Source organism: Rhinatrema bivittatum, chromosome 9, assembly GCF_901001135.1.
Source record: "Rhinatrema bivittatum chromosome 9, aRhiBiv1.1, whole genome shotgun sequence".
NCBI lineage: Eukaryota > Metazoa > Chordata > Amphibia > Gymnophiona > Rhinatrematidae > Rhinatrema > Rhinatrema bivittatum.
In genome coordinates, this window is record NC_042623.1 from 192,579,728 (window position 1) to 192,602,899 (window position 23,172).

Here is a 23,172-nt window from a genome sequence, read left to right on the forward strand (position 1 = left end):
TGCAGGTGAGACCTTTTTATTGGAATAACATAATGCATGTGTGACTAGCTTTCCAGAGCTCTCATATATAACATGTTCGGCTAAGCACCGATTTGTGTGCGGATATTTAGTGGCTTAGCCATGCCGCTAAATATCCCTTGTAACTTAGCCAGATACTGCTCAGTATCAGGGCCCCTCAAGCTTTAGGGCTTCTAGAACAAGGTAAGGGGTCCAAGTCAACTAGGGGGCATGTAGGATGAAGGTCTGATAGATCTAGTTATTAACTGGACAAACTGGTGGACTACTTGCAAATCTGGAAATATGTTTTGAAATTTGTTGACATATGTGTGTAAAGGTTGACAAGGTCCTACGGAAGACAAATGTGCACAAGCTGTGCTCGAGTAACCTCTTAAAATTAGGAGTATACTTACACATGGTTTGTACATTTTAAAACATATGTGCACAAGTGCTCACACAATTAAAACTTCCAGCATATCCTTGTTCGCGCACTGATAAACATGTTTTTGGGCGCTTACACGCTCATTTTAAAATCCACCTCTAAGTTTGTACCTGAGACAATGGAGGATAAAGTGACACAGATAAACGTAAAAACATTGTTTGAAAACTATTCCCCTTAACCTCGTATGTAAATGCAAGTGAGGGTATGCATGCCATACAACAAAGTGATTCTAGTGAATTCATAAAATTGAGCTCTGGATTGCAATGCAAATAAAGCTTCCCCAGCAAATAAACAGATTAGGCCTTGCATGTTAGTACACCCTAGACCCAAAAGTGTGACCCCCCCCCCCCTTTAGCTAAAGGCCCAGTTTAGAGACCTTTAGCTGTTTTTGCTTCTCTCTTATTTTGTAGATTTTTTCCCTTTAAAAAAATTTGTAAAAGTTTACCAAAAAAGAAGGCAGCAGCTGTAAAGTCTGTAAAAGTGAAACTATATGCAGCCATCCTGCACAACTCTGATCCTGTTCGTGAGACCTGAGTCAGAAGGTAAGGAGTTCTAGTAAGCACTTGCAGAGGCATCCTCCAGAGAGCATCAGGTGTTGCAAAAGTGGTGGTCATTGCTCTGTGATAGTAAAGATATGAGAAGGAAATCTTTCCTGGGAGCTGAGCATGTCTCAGCAGACTGTTTATTAGAGGGTCACACAGAAACATACACAGTAAAAATGATATAGTTGTGAAGTGGGGCTCATACAATTCTGACTTCAGATAAATCTTTTATTGTTTTATAAACATGGCATCAACAGACTTTGCAAACACCATGAGAGGTTCACTGACCTTGGATACTGGAATCTGAGGAGTAAAGCTGGCTATTGGATGCAGCAGAATTATAGATACTGGAAAATCCAAGACCTTCCAAAAACAGCTGGGAGTATCACATCATGTGGTGAGAGCCATACATGGCCCTCTCCAAAAGCAGGAAGGGTTCTTGTAACAGTTGAATTAACTACAAGGCTACCCATTTCTATCTGGAACAATTATCCAGGTCTAAAACATTTCTGTGATTTTGGGTAGACACAAGCCTTTGAGTGACAGGCTAAATAGGCCAATACCTATAAGATCAGTAGTACCATCTGAGTTGGCCACAGCTGATCCAGTCCTCCTTGTGCTGTTTCCTCTATGTTCACATTCATATTCAATTAAATTATTTATGCAGTCTGCTAAGAAAAATTGGGCTTGAATGCTGCAATATCGGTGTCCTGCTTTCCTTCAGCAAGCTTCTCCTCTTTCTCATAGGCTGGATTCCAGTAGGCTTCATTGCCATGAGTCTGTGTACCAATTGGGTCTGCATATTCCGTCTTGTACAATGGCGGCCAGCTGGGGTCATTCTCCAGTGTTCTGAGCAATGTCCTATACTGGCTTTTTGATTGATAGCCGACACATTTTTTTAGCTTTAACCAGAATGATCTGTTTTCAATGACAGCCTCCTGAAAGATGAAGGACATTTGCTTATGTTAAAGGAAATCAACAATAGGGAAGAGGAGAGAAAAAGACGAGCAGCCCTTTCTGCCAAGCGTAGGCTACTCGGTATCACAGAAGTAACCTAAGACTTCAACTTTCAATGTTTGAAAAGTAATAATGAGTCCCAAATATATTGTAAAGAGCCTGATAGGGGACTTTATGCCAGAGACCGAACACTGGCCTAAAAATACAAATCAAGGGGCTTTATTTGGCTTCTCTGAGATCTATGCAGTGATGGATTTCGATTAACACCATCCGTAGGCATTATGGGGCGGATTTTAAGAGCCCTGCTCGCCTAAATCCGCCCAAATCCGGGCGGATTTAGGCGAGCAGGGCCCTGCGCGCCGGTGAGCCTATTTTACATAGGCCTACTGGCGCGCACAGAGCCCCGGGACTCGCGTAAGTCCCGGGGTTTTCTGAGGGGGCGTGTCAGGGGCGTGTCGGGGGCGGGCCCGAACCGCGCGGCGTTTTCGGGGCATGTCGGGAGCGTTCCGGGGGCGGGCCCGGGGGCGTGGCCTGATGCGCCAGCAAAAGTACGCCAAATCGCGCGGTTTGAAAATCTACCCCTATCAGCGCAGGTGCCATGCTGCTCCACCCTTTCCCACCCCACCACGCATGACCAGAAACCTTCCCTCCTGCCACTACTTCTCCACACCCTGAGCCCGAGGAGCTCCATTCCAGTGACACTATCATCACACTGCACTGAGTGCAAAGTCTACGTGAGCCAGTGCTCACAGTTTGCAGTGTCCCCAACCCCTCCCCCCCTCAGCTTCCATGCAGTGAAAGAGGTAGGGAGCAAGGCCTGTTAAAGCTGGCTGATTTAGTCTCTAATGATGCCATCCCTGTAGCAGGGAACCTGAGGTGCAGGGGGTGGCAGCGGAAAGGAAGAGGTCAGAAACCCAAGAGCAAGATTGATGCTCCGTGTCACTGCCTCCGCAATTTTGCCACCCTAGGCACAGGTCTAGTAAGTCTACATATAAATCCACATTTGGTTATATGGTGGCCTCTCTCCAACCTTTTACAAATCTTTGATGTGAATACATTTATTTGTCCAATACGGAAAATAACATTTTAAGGTACATTTTTCTGTATACTGAGCAGGGGTGAATGAAGTCTAGAGGCTGGAAACATTTGCGTATTTTCATGCTGAATAATCAATTGGAAACCTGGATGAAGGAATACACTTACCTCTACTGTGAATGAAATAGCAAAAAGAATAACCATCATGATGAGTATGGAGACTCTCCAGAGAGTCGGCGTGCAGACCAGCTAAGGAGAGAGGACACCATCAGTCAATTGGCCAGGCTTTGATGTTAGTTTGCATTACTGTTTAGTTCAATGAGTTCTACCATTTCAGATGGAGGATAAGCCACATATGATAAGTTGGGGGAGGCCAATGGAAGCGAGTGAGTAGATTGGTCAGATGGATCAATACGGGCAGTCATTAACTTGATAAAATGCCATTTTAGCACGAAATACCACTGTAGGGTAAACATGCAGCCTCCTCGACTCTGGCTGCCTAAGTATGGATTCTTAAATAATTTCCTTTTTAATACTTATTTCTTTTCTTGGCTTATAAGCAGAATGAGCAATATTCCTTTGTTTTGCCGAAGGCTATTTGTCAGTTTTCGCTAGGCACCAATGGTGGTCTGTACATTTGTTCCTATAAGCAAGTGATATACTGAATGATCGGGCAGGCTGACTCTGGTCCAAATTAGCTTTGAAGGCAGCCACAGTGGTCTCTTATCTGTTGCCAGACAGGAATGCAAATCATTAAAACTCGCGCAAAACATAAGCATTATTTCAATATTCCCTTAACAGTATTGACGCATAGTTAAAAATCACATTTTTTGTGCACAAATTAGACAAAGTCATAACTAAATGAAATAGGCTTGTGAGTGGTCAGTAAAATAACTGAGGAGCCAGCCACAAAGCTCAGTCTCCTCCACCTGAATGTCATCTAGTCCTTAGGAAGACATTTGCAATCTGACAACATATGACCCCTGTTTGCAGTGAAAATTACAGGTCAAGAAGTGTGGGTTTAGCATATTGCACAATATTCACTTGAGGGAATGCTTAGGTCAGGACAGACAGGTGGGGCTGAGGCGGAAAAGAGTGGTTATGGGAAGCTTGGCCAAACAGCAAAGTCTTAAGTCTCTTCTTGAAGCTTGGCCAAACAGCAAAGCTTGGTTATGGGAAAGCTTGGCCAAACAGCAGAGTCTTAAGTCTCTTCTTGAAGGTGATTGGACATTGTTCAAGCCTTAGGTCAGATGGGAGCAGTTCCCCTTTAACCAACCCCGCCATACCGGTTTTTCCACCCTTCTAGTACATCTCACCACGCTTTCACTTCGCTTTCTCCCAAATGATTTTTATACAAGTTTTTCTCCACACTGTTCAATGTAAGTCAAGACACTATCACTGCTTTCTCCCAAGTTATGTTTATCCAGGTTTCTCCACCTTGTTTCAATGTAAGACAAGACTATGTCATTGTTTTCGTTTGCTGGTTTAATGTAAACCGAAGTGATAATTAATTCTGTTAATTGAACCTCGGTATATAAAAGTTATAAATAAATAAATAAAATATTCACGTCTTACCTGAAGCCTTTTGTACAAGTCCTCAATGTCCGCAAATAAGATGAAAATAAGAGCAGTAAGTTGTAATGTCAGCATAATTAAAAACAGATCTGAAGAAAGAAGAACAGTGTTAGCATGAAGCAACGATGTATTGGCAAAGCATTTAGAGAGCACACATTTGAGGGAGATATTCAACAGCTCGGTGAGCAGACAGTTTATTTGGTTAGTTAGTTGGATAATTTGTTACAGATATTTAAAGGAGTGCTGCCGACTAGGCACTCTACAGAATATAACTGTATAAAGTCATAGTTTGAATCATAAACTTACTTGGCTGGCTCTAAGCTTGTTCACTGGCATAATCAGACATCCGGATAAGTTATCCTACTAACTTAACTCAACCTTGGAACACCTCCAGAATGCTTTCAACTTATCCTGCTAACTTTTATCCATCTAAACAGCCAGTTAAATTGGAGGTGATCAGAGTGGCGAGAAATTTAAAACCCACAGTTTGCCCAGCTAAGTCCCAAACTTAGTTGGATAAACTAATACATGGGGAACAAACAGACTGGTTAGGCGTAGCTATCAGACTCCATCACAGCGAAACCTCTGATCAACCAACAAAGGCCTCTTCACAATTCCCTCTGTTCGAACAGCACAACTTACGTCAGTCCGAGAAAGAGCAATCTCTCTCGCTAGCCCCAAACTATGGAACACACTTCCGACTGAACTAAGACTACAACCCAACTTAAAAACATTCAAGAAAGAACTGAAAACCTGGCTGTTCATCAAAGCCTACCAAGACACACAATGATAACCATACATCCCCCTCACAACATATCTCCTTAATGGACCTCACTATTCTCATATCCCTCAGCCATGATACCTTTTATACTTACTCTTTTCAAATTTTATCATAATTGTACCTTTCTAACTTTAACTGTTATCATACTTTTATTATGATCACTATATTACTTCATTAAAATGTTCTGCACCGATCAAAACTTGTAAACCGTTATGATGGCGAAACCAAATGACGGTATATAAAACTCGATAAATAAATAAATAAACTGTCTGAATATTGAGCTCATGTTTCTAAACTGAAATGTTTCCTTTGGGGACAAGGTTATTAAAGCCAGCACCTACTCAGATGTAAATAATTGATGAAAAAATTTGCCTGCATACAGTCAAAGGATGCTGGATCTCAAATAAACTTTAAAAATAATGATTTTTTTTTTCATTTGGATTGGATCAAATTTTAGTGAGCCACTGATAATGTTGTTTGCGGATTTAGTAATTTTTATCAGGACCCAACAGTCTGTTGTTATTGAAGACCATGCTGGTTTGAAATACTGAAGCCTTCCCCCTGTTGAAAGTTGCCTGAGGTTAATAGGGACAATTTGTTGAGATTGCAGTCAAAAATCTTTTGTTGCAAAAGCTTAGGTTGTCTGCTGTATCTGGTATGTGGTCTGGTTGATAGTGTTGCTGAAGACAAGGACACTGATAGGGATACTGTTAGCATAATTTCCTTGGGTAGGAGTATAGCCTCCTATAGACTGAGGCTGACTCTTTCTGGAAGTGGAGAGTTGCTCAGCTGTAGCCACTAAAAAGGTAAGGAGGATAGAACCGTTATCCTTAATAACATCTACTGTCTCCTTTGCTTTCTCTCCAAAAAGATTTTCTTCTGTGCTTGGAGCATTTGCAAGCTTATTATGTACATCTTCATGGTCCTGAAGTGTGAAGCCTCTGGCCTCAGTAGCTATCATTGAAGTTCTGGAAGAAGCATCACAGACCAATTTTATAAGGTGTTTTCCACAGTATTTGGCCTCTTGAATTATGAGAATAAAGTGACTCAAAATAGATGAATAAGAGGTTTCTAGCCTTTAGCTTCTTTACCCTCCTTTAACTCGGTTTTACGCTCGCTGCCCGCAGCAGCCCTGCGGTGCGGTCCACTCACCTCTCTACACAAGCTTCAGGCTCCAGCTCCTCGTTGCTGGCGGCGCCACACCCCTCCCTAGGCGTGCGCGCGCACACCAGTGAAACCTTTAAAGGGCCCGCAGCGAGAACCTGGCCGTGGACCCGGATTCTGTCGTCAGTTCCTTCAGTGTTTAAATGCTCAGGCCTCACACTGAAGCGTTGCCTTTGCAATAGGTCTCCTTGGTCTCCTGTTCCAGGTTTCCTCGTACTCGTTGCTTCTTCGTGAGCCTTGCTTCGTATTCCTGTTTCTCCAAGTTCCTGGTTCCTGTTCCGTATTCGTCTCGTCTGTGTGCTGATTGACTACCTGGTTCTGACCATCGCTACTCCTAACCTTGCCTGCCCTCTCCAAGCCTGACCACTGTTCTGTCTGACCATGCCTGCCTTCTCCGTGCCTTGACCATTGCTACGTCTGACCATGCCTTCCTTCTCTGTGCCTTGATCATTGCTATGTCTGACCACGCCTGCCTTTTCCATGCCTTGATCATTGCTACGTCTGACCACGCCTGCCTTCTCAGAGCCTTGACCATTGCTACGTCTGACCACGCCTGCCTTCTCAGAGCCTTGACCATTGCTACATCTGACCACGCCTGCCTTCTCCGTGCCTTGACCATTGCTACAAACGACTTCGCCTCAGACTTTCTTGAGTCCAGAGTTCCACGTTGCTTGCTACACCTTCCACGTGCCGCCAGCTTCCATTCAAGCTTGACAGTGATGCCTCTGTCTCTATCCTCTGGACACAGGCTAATAAGGCTTTGGCCTCCCTTTGCTTAGGCACCTTCAGTTCCTTCTTGTTCCTTGGTGCTTGAGTTCCTGTTCTATATCCCATCCAGGATAGGACCACACCATCTGCTGGCTGCTGTCTCTGGGCTGAACCATCAACTACCTGTACTTAGCCTTGAGGCCTGCCTAAGTCCTGCTGGCCACGGCACCTGAAGGCTCAACCCGAGGGGAACGTGGGCTGGTATAGGTGAAGCTCCAGTGGCATCTAGCTTTAGCCCACTCCGCGAACTTGCATTCTTTTTACAATCTTTCCTGGGTCTTGTCCTTGTGGCTGAAAGAAGATGTTCTTCCATGCTGGATAAAGGCAAATAACTGTTCTTGGATTTGCCTGAGCTGGAGTCATTCAGAGCTACACTGACTGAGCAATGTGCAAGCCATGAGCTTAGTTAAGCTATAAACCCAAGTAATGGAAACCCCTTCCACTCAGGATATTGACTATGCAGAAGCGGAGTTGGATCCTCCAGAGGATATGGTCCCCAGCATCTGGTCAGGAGGTGATCACCCAGGAGGACATGGACCACTGTAGTTAAAATAAAATTGGTTCTTAACTGCTAATTTTCGTTCCTGTAGTACCATGGATCAGTCCAGACTCCTGGGTTTGCTTCCCTTCCAGCAGACAGCAGATGGAGACAGAGAACATTTTACTGACACTGCCACTTAACCACACTTGCTACCTGCAGTTCCTCAGTATTAATCTATACCCAAGCCAATCACAACAAATTTGAAAAATGTCCCAACTTTCAAAAACTTACAAAATATTCTCTGCTATAAAAAGTGAATGAGCGGACGACTCTCCCCCTCACTAGACTGGGAGGGTTCTGGACAGATCCGTGGTACTACAGGAACAAAAATTAGCAGGTAAGAACCAATTTTCCTTTCCCTGTACATACATGGATCAGTCCAGACTCCTGGGATATACCAAAACTCCCTAAGGGTGAGACCTGGAGAGTCCCACTCACAGAATACTTTTGCCAAAAGATGGGGAACCCGTAGCCTCCACATCCAGATGATATTGTCTAGCAAAAGTATGTAGTGACTTCCAAGTTGCTGCTGTGCAAATCTCCTGTGGAGAAACAAGTTGAGCCTCTGCCCATGAGGCCCGCTGAGAACATGTAGAATGAGCACACAATCCCTCTGGAACCAGATTACCTCGAATATGTAAGTGGAACCAATAACCTCCTTAAGCCAACAAGCAATAGTAGCCTTAGAAGCCTGAAAGCCCCTCTTCGGACTGCTCCACATAACAAAAAAGGTGATCTGAAGTCATTTGTTACCTTGAGGTACCTCAATAAAGTTCTTCTCACATCTAACAATTTGAGCTCTCTCACATGCGGAGCGGACATGTCCACCGTGGGAAAGGCTGGAAGCTCCACTCTCTGATTCACGTGGAATGCCGAATCCACCTTTGGTAAAAAGGAAGGCACTGTCCTCAATGAGACTTCCGAATCCAAAATCTGAAGGAATGGATCCCGACAAGACAAAGCCTGCAGTCCGAAAACCCTCCTAGCCAAACATATGGCCACCAGGAAAACAAGCTTTTAAATCCTTCAATGTCGCTCTCCTGAGAGGTTCAAAAGGAGCCTCACAAACCCATCAAAGCAGAAGACACAAATTCTTTGTTCCCCTAAGGAACCAAAAAACATCCAGATGTGCAGAAATAGAGGAACCATCTATCATGCCACGAAGACAACCTAGAGCTGCCACTTGAACTTTAAGTGAACTGAGAGACAAGCCTTTGGCAAAACCTTCTTGCAGAAAAGACAAAATGTCAGAGACGGATGACCTGAGAGGATGAACACCTTTGGTGGAGCACCAGGACTCAAAAGCTTTCCATACCCATACATAGCTAATATTAGTGGACTTTCTCTTGGCTTGCAACAATGTAATCATGACCACCTTTGGTTAAATTCTATGTCTCAACCACCACCTCTCAAAAGCCATGCTGCTAGACAAAAGCAAGCAGCCTGGTTGGAAAATATGGGTCCCTGACGCAGAAGATCCTTCAGATAACCCAAGCGAATCAGTCCGGCCAATGCCAAGTTGACCAGATTCGCGAACCATGGATGGCGTAGCCACTTCAGTGCCAGCAAGATCCCTAATGGTTTCCTATGCAACGCAATACCTTTCCCATGAGCAGCCAGGGAGGAAAGACATAAAGCAGCCCCCCCCCCCCCCCCGTGGCCAAGGGAGAACCAGAGCATCGACCCCCTTAGCCCCGTGCTCTCGCCTACGACTGAAAAATCGAGATGATGATGGCATTCAGACGAATAGCCATTAGGTCTACATTGGGGGGGGGGGGGGGGGGGTCACCGCTCGCAAATGAGCTGCATTGCGAACTCTGACAATTCCCACTCGCCTGGATCTAATGCTGTCCAACTCAAGAAATCTGCTTGAACATTTTCGACCCCAGCTATGTGGGATGCCACTATTCGCTCCAAGTTCTGCTCTGCCCAATGAATTAACTCCTGTGCTCCCTGGGCTACTCCTTGACTCTTGGTTCTGCCCTGACAATTGATATAAGCTACCGTTGTCGCATTGTCCGAGAAGACCCTCACCAACAGTAGAAATTCCTGTAAGACTCTCACCAGCAGTAGAAATTCCTGTAAGGCTAAGCGGACCACTCTGGTCTCTAGCCGGTTGATAGACCATACAGACTCTTTCCTGGACCAGCCACCCTGAGCTGATTGATGCTGACATACTGCTCCCCAACCAGAGAGACTGGCATTGGTAGTAACTACTACCCAATCTGGAACTTCGAGGTCCACACCCTGGACCAGATTGGAAGTTAGAAGCCACAAGGAAATACTCTCCTGAGCGACACCCTCAAGAGTCAATGGAAGCTGAAACTCCTCAGAGACCGGGTTCCACCAAGACAAAAGTGCTTTCTGCAATGGTCTCAAATGAGCAAAAGCCCACGGTATTAATTCGAGGGTCGAGGCCATAGAGCCCAGATTTTGCAAATAATCCCATACTTTATGCACCTGTAACTGCAACAACCACCGAATCTGTTCCTGCAGCTTCAGAACACGCTCTTCTTAGAGGAACACCTTGCTGACAAGGGTGTTGAACCAACCTCCCAGATACTCCAGGGACTGCATTGGTGACAAATGACTCTGCTACATTCACAACCCAACCTAGGGACTGGAGTACCTCGAGAACCCTTTGAACTGACTGGTGACAAAGGACCTCTGACTTCACCCTGATAAGCCAGTTGTCCAGATACAGATGCACCAGAATCCTCTTCCTCCAGAGTGCCGCTGCTACCACCACCATCCGAAAGAAAGGGTCTGAAACTGAAAATGTTGTCCCAGAATCATGAACTGCAGGAAGTGCTGCAAGGCTTGATGAATGATGATGTGCAGATAGGCCTCTGTAAGATCCAGAGATGCTAGAAACTCCCCTTTGCGAACTGCAGCAATCACATACCTCAGGTTTTCCATCCTGAAATGCAGAACCCTGAGTGCTGCATGTACCTTTTTCAAATATAAATTGGGGCGGAAAGTTCCTTCCTTTTTTGGAACCACAAAGTAAATGGAATATTTCCATTTATGAAGCTCTTTGTGGGGAACCAGGACCACCACCCCCAGGCGACACAGATGGTCTGGCATCTCTCAAACTACTACTTGTTTCTCTAAGGAGCCGCATGGGGAAATTAGAAACAACTCACGGATGGGCTGAGAAAATTCTAAAACATAACCGTCTCTTATCACACTGAGAACCCACTGGTCCTGAGTAATACTGGCCCACTCCTCATAAACCTCACCAGGTGACCTCCTATAATGGAAACAAAGGAGTGGACCAGCCTCACCTCATTGCGAGGACAACACCGGAAGCACTCCCCCCGGTGGTGCCTTGGAATGGTCTTCGAGCACCCCGAAAGGATTGACTCCCAGACTGCTCCCAAAGAGAAAACTGCCTTTGGGGCCCGGACACAGGTCTTGACGGCCAAGTCCTCCTATCCAACCGAAACGAGAATGTACCTGAAAAAATATCTTGCCCTTAGTTTATCATCCGGCAGCCTGAGGACTTTATTCTCCTCAAGAGACTGCATCAATTGCTAACTGCTCCTTGGAAGAGACATCTGCTGCCCAGTTTTGCAGCCAGAGCAACCTTCTGGTGGAAACCACCGATGCCATAATGCGAGACAAAGTACAAACCAAATCATATAGAGCATTCACACTGTAAGCAACTGCTGCCTCAATTCTCTCAGCCCTTTCTGCCTCCTTGCCAGAGGTTGGCAGGTTCTCTTGCATCTGCTGCACCCAACGGAGACATGCCCGTTGCATAAAACTAGTAAAAATAGCTGCACACAATCCCAGGGCCAAGACCTCAAAAATCCTCTTGAGGTATACTTCTAACTTACGATTCTGAACATCCTTCAACACTGCAGACCCTACTACCGGGATGGGCGTCCTCTTCATAACCGCCGACACCGCCACATCGACCTTAGGGAGAGCAAAAAGCTCCAATGCCTATTCCGGCAACAGATAAAGCCTCACCATGACCCTTCTCACCTTTAAACTGGAATTGGGAGCTCCCCATTCTGCTTCTACCAACTTCTGTACTGGTGATACAGGAAGGCCGTGGGGTGACCCCGCATCCCATCAAGGACCAGCTCTGCCCCATCCAAGTCAGAGTCCTCCTGTGGGATATTAACCCCAAGAACCTGAAAGGCCAGCAGCAGCAAGGCGTCAAGCTCTTCCTTTCTAAAAAGACGTACAATCCCTTCGGGCACCGGGACTGCCATATCATCTCCTAGACCCGCATCTCCAATCACCAGAACTATTAGATCCACCAGAACATCCTGGCTCTGAACTCCTCCTCTATGGGAGCATCAACAGACTCATCAGAGTCACCCTCCTGGCCCAGAATCCAAGGGGGAACCCTATGACCTCTGGATCAGAGTGACTCAATTTTGCCCAGAGTAAACCTTTTTGGGTCTATCATACGCTCCCCCAAAGGCTGAGCCGTAAGGGACAGCGGCTCCCTGGCTGCACAAGCTGCCAGCTGTTCAGCCAGGTAAGCCTCGTGCAGCAGCAGCACACAGTCTGCAGATAAAGGCCTCACAGTTCCAGCCTTCGCAGGCAAGTAACCAAAAGGTGGCACATGGGACTCACTACCTCCTCAAAATCCCCTTGATTGCGGCCTGAGTCAGAATGGGCCAGGGAAAAACACGGAGGAGCAACCCCCTCCCCTCCCAGCAGCGTGGGAACGTCCAAATGCAAATCCAAGATGGCCACCATTCCCATGCTAATCGGGAAAGGTTCAGCACCCCGGCGTGACAGCGGAACAGCAGCGGGGTACCACCGACACTGTTTCGTGGCAGACAGCCAGTCGTATGGGCCCTCGCTTCCTTCTGACCATGTGGCACAAAGACCAAGTCTGCTGAGCCGCGACCGTGTGGAGCCACACATGCGGCAGGCAGAGCCACATCCCATCACTGAACGCTCAGTGTCAAAAAGAGATGAAAACCAAAACAAAAAGAGTAAACCTGCTGCTTAAAACTGAGGAGGGAGCCACTGAAAGATAAGAAAAACCAAGAGAAAATAAACCTACCGCTTTAAACCTCAGGAGGAAGCTGCTCAGCTAGCAGAGCTGAAAACTGCCTCTTTTTTTTTTTTAACTTTACGGTAAACTACAACAACTGAGACACAGGTTACAAAAAAGAATATGCTGCAAAAAGCACAGGATGCCTCAGACAAAAATACTTACCTGGAGCCTGCAGCCGCCCAAGCGGCCTTGTGAAGGGGAGGGATCTGGACCACCAGAATTTCACCTCAAGGGCGCACTGGCCAAATACACAAAAAGGTCACCAACCCCCAGCTCGTCCGCCTCAACCAGATGGAAGAACCCCATAGGATTATTTATTTCAACTCACCTTTAACATACCACCAACCCAATCAACTTCCACTACTCAACCTCCACTTATCCCTTCTACATCTTCATGATATCTAAGTTCAGCTTATCCCAACTTGCTCCACTAAGTGATATCTTTTCACCCATATTTCGTACCTTCGGCCCGTTCTTTCCTTTCCTCTGCTTTTCCCTCAAGGCAAACAATTCCTTTCTTGTTATAAGATAAAGCACTTTTGTTTAATTGAGCTACCTAGGCAGCTTTATACCATTTTATGTATTTTTTCTCCAATTTATTTTAATTTTGTTGATTTTACCTCTCTTGTAAACCGTTTTGACAAAACTTTATTTTAAAAACGGTATAAAAATACTTTTAAATAAATAAACAAATAAATAAATAAATAAATAAAACCCTGGGAGGAAGGCTCAAAAAGAACAAATTGTCTCAGTTGCAGAACTGCACGTTTGCACCCATCTACCATCTGCTGGAGACAGAGAAATACTGGGGAATTGCAGGTAGCATGTGTGGTTAAGTAGCAGTGTCAGTAAAACTTTCTCTGTCTCCATCTGCTGGAAGGGAGGAAAAACCCAGGAGTCTGGACTGATCCGGGTACGTACAGGGAACTGGTAGGTGACATTTTGTCCCTCAGGAAGACGCAGATCCCAGCGGCAAATCGGGAGGCAGAATCAGGTCCATAAGGAGGGTGTGGACATCGGCAGCAGATTGGAAGGTGGAGTTTGGTTCCCCAGCAGTGGAGAAATGGAGACCTAGCACTGCCCAGCAGTAGAGGAGAGGAGACCTAATGGATCCCACCCTTTATTACCAGCAGTACCCATTGGCCCAGTTGCATTTTTTCACATGGGTGAGACTTGGGGTACAATAAGAAGGAAAAAAGGGGAGGGTAACTATATGGGATCAAAGGGAACACAAGAGGTTCTTTCTTTTCTATCGGGCCGATTCAGAAAAACCTGCGGGAGAGCCGGCGAGCGCCAGCTCTCCCATCGTGCGCCCAGGCCACTCTCCTGGGCGCGCAATTCAGGAAAAAAAAATGCAAATGAGGGCCCATGGTAAAAGGAGGCGCTAGGGACACTAGCGCGTCCCTAGCACCTCCTTTTTGACAGAAGCGGCGGCTGTCAGCAGGTTTGACAGCCGATGCTCAATTTTACCGGCGTCAGTTCTCGAACCCTCTGACAGCCACGAGTTCGGAAAATGGACGCCAGCAAAATTGAGCATCCGTCTTCCAACCCGCAGGCCGTGGGCAGATTTTACATTTTTTAAATCTTTTTTTATTTTTGGGGCCTCCAACTTAATATCGCTATGATATTAAGTTGGAGGGTGTACAGAAAAGCAGTTTTTTCTGCTTTTCTGTACACTTCCCCGGTGCTGGCCGAAATTAAATCCTGCCTTTGGCAGGTGTTAATTTCTGAAAGTAAAATGTGCGGCTTGGCTGCATATTTTACTTTCTGTATTGCGCGGGAATAACTAATAGGCTCATCAACATGCATTTGCATGTTGCGGGCGCTATTAGTTTCGGGGGGGGGGGGGGGGGGGGGGGGGGGGGGTTGGCTGTGCGTTTTCCACGCGCTATTACCCCGTACTGTATAAGGGGTAAAAATAGCGCGTGGAAAATGCGCGTCCAACCGGGGGCTAACAGTGCGCTCGGCCTGAGTGCCCTTTACTGCATCAGCCCATGTGTGATGGTACCTTATGCTGTTTATATACCATTTAGACTTAGTTTAAAGAAATTTACAATATATAAGAAACATAAAATCAGAGCTAAATAACAAATCTCAAAACAAACAATTAAAGAACATACAATACCCAAAAGGAAACATAAGACAGCAATAAATAGTAGCTAAGTGTGTCGGTTAATATGTTGTAAAAATGTACAGTATATAGTAGTGTAGTCCGAGACTAATACCTTCAAGTAGATAAACATGCTGTTTGATATCCTGTAGAAATGTATATAGTCATATAATCAAATAAAAATGGATATTTACAGTGTATATATAATCCAGATTCAAATAATATTGAGATTACCTAGCTGTACTCAAAACAACTCTCTGCCAAATATTTAAAGACCATCATACATAGGGCCCATTATTGAATTTTGAATCATTGCAGTTGAAGCCCTCAGCTATAATCATCGGGCTGATAAATAAATGTCCATCTTTTTTTTTTTCCTTTTGTAATTTTTGTTTGCCATGTTAAATTGAATATTGCGAGCAGTACTTATCTTGTCCGTTTAAGTAAAACACCGAATCTATTTTAAGGCCAACCTGGCCAATAGTAATAGAGTTTACGTACAGTTAGTGTATATTGGTTGCCTGAAGGGTTTGCCTTTGGAGAATACGAATGCCACGACGATGCAGTTCAGCGTTGTCAGCAGAAACAGTGTGGTGGTTTCATAGTTGTCGGGACCTTCGTCGTCGTTCACGTTTGCGACTGTGAAGTTAGCCAGGCTCTCATTGCCTGAGCTGCACGCACTGCCAAAGAACCACAAAAAAACCTCACAATTTATTTCCACCATCAAGCATTTGGGTTGCTACGGCAGTGATAGGTTAACACTGTGATTTCAAACAGGTTCATTTTCACTTAAGTCTGTCACGCTTGCAGGCTCAGAAGTAGTTTGTACCCCGGGGACTGCAAAGCAGTGTTGGAGGGGGCTATGTGCATGGGTTAAACAACAATGCACGGGGGATTTCAAAATGAAACCCCCGCATAAACCCTCAGCTGGGCCCATTCCTGGCTTTGCCCCTTTTCCTTGTAGAATGGGAAGGGACATTTTCAAAGGGAAACCCCCCAATTACCTGCACAGAATCTCAAACGGTTAAGGGATGATCTCTTACAAGCTTTATAGCTTCAGTGCTATTCGTCACCTTTCCATCTTTTTTATTTTTTAATTTTTTAGCCATGGCAGTCCTACATTGTTGTACAGCTCAATGACTTTGATTGGATATTTTTGACATTCGGCTGTTTCCCTGAAATTCCTGGAAATAGCCATACTGCGCAGATCTTCACAAATTATGTCATGTTTGCTGCTGTTGGTATCTGTTTATTGCAATTAATGCAATTTCAAGACAATTCACAGTCACAAGGAATATTTGTAGAGGACAGTTCCTCTTACAGACACGTTTATATTGATAACCAGATTAATTATTGCTTGAATATCCAATGTGCGTTAAGGACAGAGAAGAAGCTGAAGATTTCCATGGAAATATGGGGAGGAGGCAGGGGTGGGAGGGAGATAAGGTTGAGAGTACTGTGGGCAGCTATATGGAGGGTAATGGACAGAAACTACCCAAAAAATCGCCAACTTATGCCCAATCATTCGAAAAACAATCACACAAACCAAATCATCCAAAAAACCCTGGTACACCCATACGCTCAAAACCCAAAAAATCCAGCTTAGAGCAGCTGAAAGACACTGGCGCAAACACCCCTCTCCTGCCACAAAAACCATCTATTACCAACTCATGCACACTTATAGAAACGCCATTCAAACAACCAAAAAAGAATATTATGCTAAGAAAATTCACCACCTCCAATTCAACCCAAAGGCACTATTTACCCTAGTCTCAAATCTCACCAAACCCAACATGTCTACACCCCAAGTCCCCTCCACACAGACCCGATGCAATGAAATTGCCCTCTTCTTTAAGAACAAAATATCCAACATCACTGCCAAGTTCACCCCTAATACCAAGACCTCCCCCCAACACCAACAGCATAACCCCCCCCACCCCACATGGTGTATGTGGGGTGGGGGGGGGGGTTATGCTTCGTTTGAACCCTCCTCAACTCTAGAAATAGAGAACATCTTAAAAAAGATGAGACCTTCCTCCCATCCCTCGGAAACCATCCCAACTAAACTTCTTCTCGCTATTCCTAAAACAATAGCCACCACACTCTCCAAAATCGTGAACTGCTCCCTGGAACACGGCCTGGTCCCTAACTCCCTGAAACAAGCTGTGGTCAAACCCATTCTAAAAAAACCCTCCCTTGATCCCTCCAATCTATCTAACCTCCGTCCTATCTCCAATCTCCCTTTCCTCTCCAAAGTCATTGAGAAACTAGTAAACTCCCGTCTCTCTGACTACCTAGAACAATCCAATATACTCCTACCAACACAATACGGTTTCCGAAAACACCTCAGTACGGAATCCCTACTCCTCTCCCTTACAGATACAATCATCAAAGGAATGGATGCCGGTAACTCCTACCTCATTGCCATGCTAGATATTTCCGCCGCCTTCGACACCGTAAATCACAACATCCTCATCAACACTCTCATCAGTATAGGAATTTCAGGTACTGCTCTTTCTTGGATAAAGTCCTTCCTCCAAAACCGTACCTACACAGTCCTCACAGACAATTTTACATCCCCTCCTGTTAATCTCGACTGTGGCGTTCCCCAAGGATCCTCCCTCTCTTCCACCTTATTTAACATTTACATGCTCCCCCTTACAAACCTCCTCTCCAACCTTGGTATCACACACTTCATCTATGCAGATGATGTGCAAATCCTCATCCCTTTCAAAATCTCTGTTCTCACTGCACTCCAAAACTGGAACACCATTCTCACCTCCATAAACCAGCTCCTCACTGACATGCACCTAGCCCTCAATCCGCAAAAAACTGAACTCCTCCTCGTCTCCTCTAGACATGCAGCCACACCCACTCTCTCCACTCTCCATTCCCCCAACTTTCTCTCTGACACAAGAAACCTGGGTGTTATACTTGATAACCAACTAACCTTCAAACCATATATCAAATCTATCCTTAGCAGCTGCTATTTCAAACTACAAACCCTCAAAAAACTCAAACCCCTTCTCTACTTTTCCGATTTCCGTACGGTACTCCAATCCATAATTTTTTCGAACATTGACTACTGTAACGCTCTCCTACTTGGACTCCCTTCTACCCACATCAAACCTCTACAATTCCTCCAAAACGCTACTGCACGCATCCTCACCAATGTCAATAAGAAAGACCACATTACTCCCACCCTCATTGATCTCCACTGGCTTCCCATTCACTCACGAATTATTTACAAGACCCTTACCCTCATCCACAAAAGTATTACTAACGAACACTACAACTGGCTAAACCCACCCTTCCTCCCTCGTACCTCCACAAGACCCACCCGTGCTTCCCTCCGTGGAACTCTTATCCCTCCTTCCATAAAATCCACTAGACTCATCTCCACCACCAATAGAGCCCTTTCCCTTGCAGGCCCCTCCCTCTGGAACTCTATGCCTCTTGACCTACGTACCGAAACCTCCACACCTACTTTCAAAAAGAAACTCAAAACTTGGCTTTTCCTCCAAGCATACCCCCATTCTTCATCATCTTCACCAACTAACACGCTAGCCCAACCATCATCTCTCTCCAACACCCCCCGTTCAGGACCTACACCCAACACCCTCCCCCTCTAAAGATTCATACAATTTTTGTATATAACCAGTGTACATATTTCTACCTCGAATCCCTATTCATATCTTATCCCTATGTATCTGTTTGCACCCTCCCCCTGCCCCCTCTTTTGTCTCAACTACCCCCCTCCATCCCTCCCCTAGTTATTTAGTTAATTTTTCTGTTACTGCGTTTATGTTATATACCGTTCTCTGTAAAGGCTATGCCTATATATCTTTTGTTGTAAGTTACTTGTAAACCGGCACGATGTGCAAACGGTTGCCGGTATATAAAATTAAATAAATAAAATAAATAAAAGATGCATTTTGAGAAATGGAGTTTCTCATGGGAAGAAGCATGCAGGGAAATGGAGTTTCTCATGAGAAGAAGCAAGCTGGGAAATGGAGTTTCTCATGGGTAGAAGCATGCTGGGAAATGGAGTTTTCTGTGGGCAGCTATAGCCACTTGCTCTGTTTTGTTTATAGTTTGTGATTCTTTTCAGCACAGGCTCATGCAACGTTACAATTACATGATCTCAGTTTTAAAAAAAAAGTCACCAATGAGCTTACCTAAAGTTCCCAGTAGAGTACCAGGGCTGCTGCTGGACTAGGACGAAGCCACATGTCTGAACTGATAAACTTAAGAAGACGTTAAGAATTACGGAAAGCAGCAAAGGGGGTGAGACCAGCTGTGCCAGAGGTCTGTAGGGGGCCAGCTTTGGATAGGCACAATTCAGACTCACTGTAAAAAAAAAAAAAAAAAAAAAGCTGAACATTTTTTTTTAATTACACAACAGATGCTACTTGTAAGGATGTTGTGTACATTTAGTCCATTCATTAATACATGTTGCGACTGTCGGTCTTCGACGGCTTTGCCCTGCCTACCTCTCACTACTTGCGGCTCCTCCCGCTCACCTTGGACTATTGGCTGCTGCGGCGTCTGTTTGCCATCCTCTCCGGCGTCCCGGTACTGGCTTTGGTGCGGCCTCTCGCCATGGTCCTCCAAGGTACCTTAGGGTGCGCGCGCGCACACCGCCCTCATCTTTATTTACACGTTGGCGCGAACCTCAGGGGCGTCCCCCTGATATGACGTCACGCTGCCCGGATATTTAAGCCTACAGTATTTGCTAGCTCATCGAGTTAGTAACGGAAACCCTACGGGTGGGACTCGCTCTCCGTACCGAAGCTGCTCTGCCACTCCAGCGCTGTCTGGAACTCTTAATACCCTTCGGGGTCACTAACGGGGTACCCACTCCTCGGGGGACTCTCTGGTTCTTTCAGGTGCTACCAGGAAACCGTTTCTCGCTCCTCGAGGGTCCATGTTCCCTGTGTCACTGCCTGCATCCTCTACCCTTCTACTTGGAAGAACTAACTTACAGCTACCATCAGTGAGTACAGAAACCATCTCTCTCCACAGTACTGCTTCACTGGAATCAGGAACTCACTCCTCGAGGGCCTGCCCTCTGCTCCGGTGCCAGACCTCTCTTCTAGTGGAATCTCTGTTACTGCTAATGAGTACAACGCTACCGAGTCTCTCTGCTCTAAGGGATCAGGTACTCGTTCCTCGAGGGCCTGCTCTCCCTGTCTCGGAGCTTCTCCTAATTCTACCTGGACTCTGAATGCTTCTCATTGTGTACTCATAACTCTCAGTCTCTTTCAGCTACAGCACAGCCAAGCAGAGGATTCGCTGTTCCAGCGATCTATGAGAGACCTGCCCAGCCGGGCTCAACATCCACTACTCACTACTGCCACCTCTGGTGGTTTCCAAAACTGTTTAATAAAAGATTCAAATCTGTGTTTGTGGATACAGAGTCTAGCCTGACACTGTGGTCCTTCACGGGACTGCCCCCCGTGGGCGTGGTCAGCTGCCACAGTGTCCAAGGATCCACCCAAACATCAATAACCATAACAATACATTGGGCTAACATAAGGCCAATCCAGGTTACAAGAACCTGGCAAATACCCAAACACTAAGTAGATCCCATGCTACTGATGCCAGTAATAGCAGTGACTATTCCCTAAGACAAATTGATTAATAGCAGTTAATTGACTTTTTGAGATGCGGTGACCAGAATTGTACACAGTATTCCAGGTGCGGTCTCACCATGGAGCGATACAGAGGCATTATGACATTTTCCGTTTTATTCACCATTCCCTTTCTAATAATTCCCAACATTCTGTTTGCTTTTTTGACTGCTGCAGCACACTGAGCTGACGATTTCAATGTGTTACCACTATGACACCTAGATCTCTTTCTTGGGTGGTAGCTCCTAATATAGCACCTAACATTGTGTAACTATAGCAGGGGTTATTTTTCCCTATATGCATCACCTTGCACTTATCCACATTAAATTTCATCTGCCATTTGGATGCCCAATTTTCCAATCTCACAAGGTCATCCTATAATGTATCACAATCTGCTTGTGATTTAACTACTCTGAATAATTTTGTGTCATCTGCAAATTTGTTCACCTCACTCATCGTATTCCTTTCCAGATCATTTATAAATTTATTGAAAAGCACCGGTCCAAGTACAGATCCCTGAGGCACTCCACTGTTTACCCCTTTCCACTGAGAAAATTGTCCATTTAATCCTACTCTTTGTTTCCTGTCTTTTAGCCAGTTTTCAATCCACGAAAGGGCATCGCTTCCTATCCTATGACTTTGGGCTAATTTACTGTAATACAATGTGATTTCAATTATGCAGTGTGCCCCCCCTCCCCCAATCCTGTGTGCAGGCCTCTGCAATTACAGATGCAGCCAGGAGAGTTGTACAGCTGAGTTCTCCATGACTGCACCTCCCGGCCTGCAATTTTGCTGTACGTGATATTACTCACTGTGCTGTTCATGGGGTCCTTTTATATTTCTATTCCGTGAAATTCAGATATGCGTAACAAATCATTCTCGGATGTAAATCTGCGGGGCACAGTTGAATATCCCCACAGATATTTATTTTTTTTGAGGAATGAAAGTATAAAACTAGTAGATCCAGGCAGCTCAGGAACTGGGAAGAAATAAAGGACTCATTGTTTTGTTTGCCACTTTTATCCTACTTTAGTGAGGGCAGAGAAAGCGAGAGCAGCAGCGTCTGTGGGCGCACGGATGTATCTGTACGCACCCCCCGCAATAACATTTCTCTTTAGTGTGCTCTCGGCATGAGATGTGGAGGGTATGTTGAGGGGGGGGGGAGGTGGATTATGATGGGGTATTTGTGTCCATGCAAATGCACAACCCGCAGACACACACACACACACACACACACACACACACACATATCTCAAATGGCATGCCGGATTCATTCTGGCTAGAACTTCTAGTTATGCTGTAAAGTTTTAAACCGGCAACTTACTACATGACCCGTCTCGCAAAGAGACGTCGTGCGATTGCTCTTTTGCGACGCTCTGTCCTTTGTGGCCATGACCCAAGTCACAGGGAACACATTATGTTTATTTCTAAATTGAGGAAACATAAGCGTGACTGTTTTTCACACAGGTGCAGTACCAACCTGCCTAGGTCCTCAAGGATCCATTACCCAGGCTTTGATACGGCACCCTAAACCAGAGCCCTGTACAACAAATTAACACTAATTTACCTACAAGACAGAATGCTTACTTGTTAAACAAATGGAGAAGGTGACACCGAAATCTTGGATAAGGTACTGGTACATTCCTAAGATTTTTGTTTGCTGGAAAGAAAATCAAAATTTCGAATAAGACTTTCATTGAAACACATTTTCTGATAAGACTGAAATTATGTAACCTTTTAACCATCAAATTAAAGGACCACGTTTCTCTTAGTACTGCTTCATCAGTGACATCTCTGGGAATATTTGTTGGACTAACAAATGCCATGTACTTAGTTTTTTTTACCCACACACACGCCAGATGCAAACGTCCGCAAGTTCTGTGCACTAGGGATGTGCAGTCCCCAAACTTTCATTTCATTTTTTTTTTCATTTGCTTTGGGTTCCTTTTTTTTCCATGATTATCATTTTGTTTCATGTTTATTTCCTTTCTTCCCTTACAGGAAGGAAATAAACTTTAAAAGTTAAAAAAAGTCAACCCAAAAGCAAAAAAAATAAAACGAAGCGAGGCCTCTGTGCGCTTCCTCATCCTCCCCAATAAAAAGTCTTGGGGGTCCAGAAACCATCCCGGGTCCTCAGTTACTTCATCTGTGGGGATCCACCATTCCAGAGGGGCAGGAGGGATGCTGACTCCCTTCCTGCCCCCTAGGTCCTCCGAATTTTAGAGGCACCGGTTGGCCCTGAGACCTGAGTCATATTGTGACATCAAATGGCGTATTCTCAGGGTTGGCCAGCATCGATTTCACACACGGCTGTACAAACATGTGACTATACAAAAAAAAAATAGCACTGGCCGGCCCTGAGAATGCACAAATTTACATGTATTTATTTATTTATTTAAAGAGTCTTCTATACCGATGTTAGTCAAAACATCACCTCGGTTTACATGGAACAAAAGCAACGGAAATTACAAGTAACAGGGGAAGGGTAGGGGGTACAAAAAACCAATAGGAGAGCAGAGAAGCATAGGAACAATTAACAAGTGAACTATAATGTCATAAGAACAAGGTCATAGTCAAATTCAGGTCATGAATTTGACC

At 45.1% G+C, this 23,172-nt stretch overlaps 1 protein-coding gene across 1 annotated transcript in view; it reads right to left on the minus strand.

Moving 5' to 3' along the window:
• Positions 1-893: 893 nt before the first annotated feature.
• Positions 894-23,172, minus strand: part of LOC115099192 (probable cation-transporting ATPase 13A4) — a 157,773-nt gene continuing 135,494 nt past the window's right edge. Inside the window, exons 25-30 of the mRNA XM_029616623.1 lie at positions 22,162-22,234; positions 19,120-19,291; positions 15,443-15,621; positions 4,549-4,637; positions 3,142-3,222; positions 894-1,919 (exon numbers count right to left, since the gene is read on the minus strand). Coding sequence (XP_029472483.1) covers positions 1,653-1,919; positions 3,142-3,222; positions 4,549-4,637; positions 15,443-15,621; positions 19,120-19,291; positions 22,162-22,234 — 861 coding nt within the window. The 3' untranslated portion in view covers positions 894-1,652. The remainder of the gene's footprint in view (positions 1,920-3,141; positions 3,223-4,548; positions 4,638-15,442; positions 15,622-19,119; positions 19,292-22,161; positions 22,235-23,172) is intronic.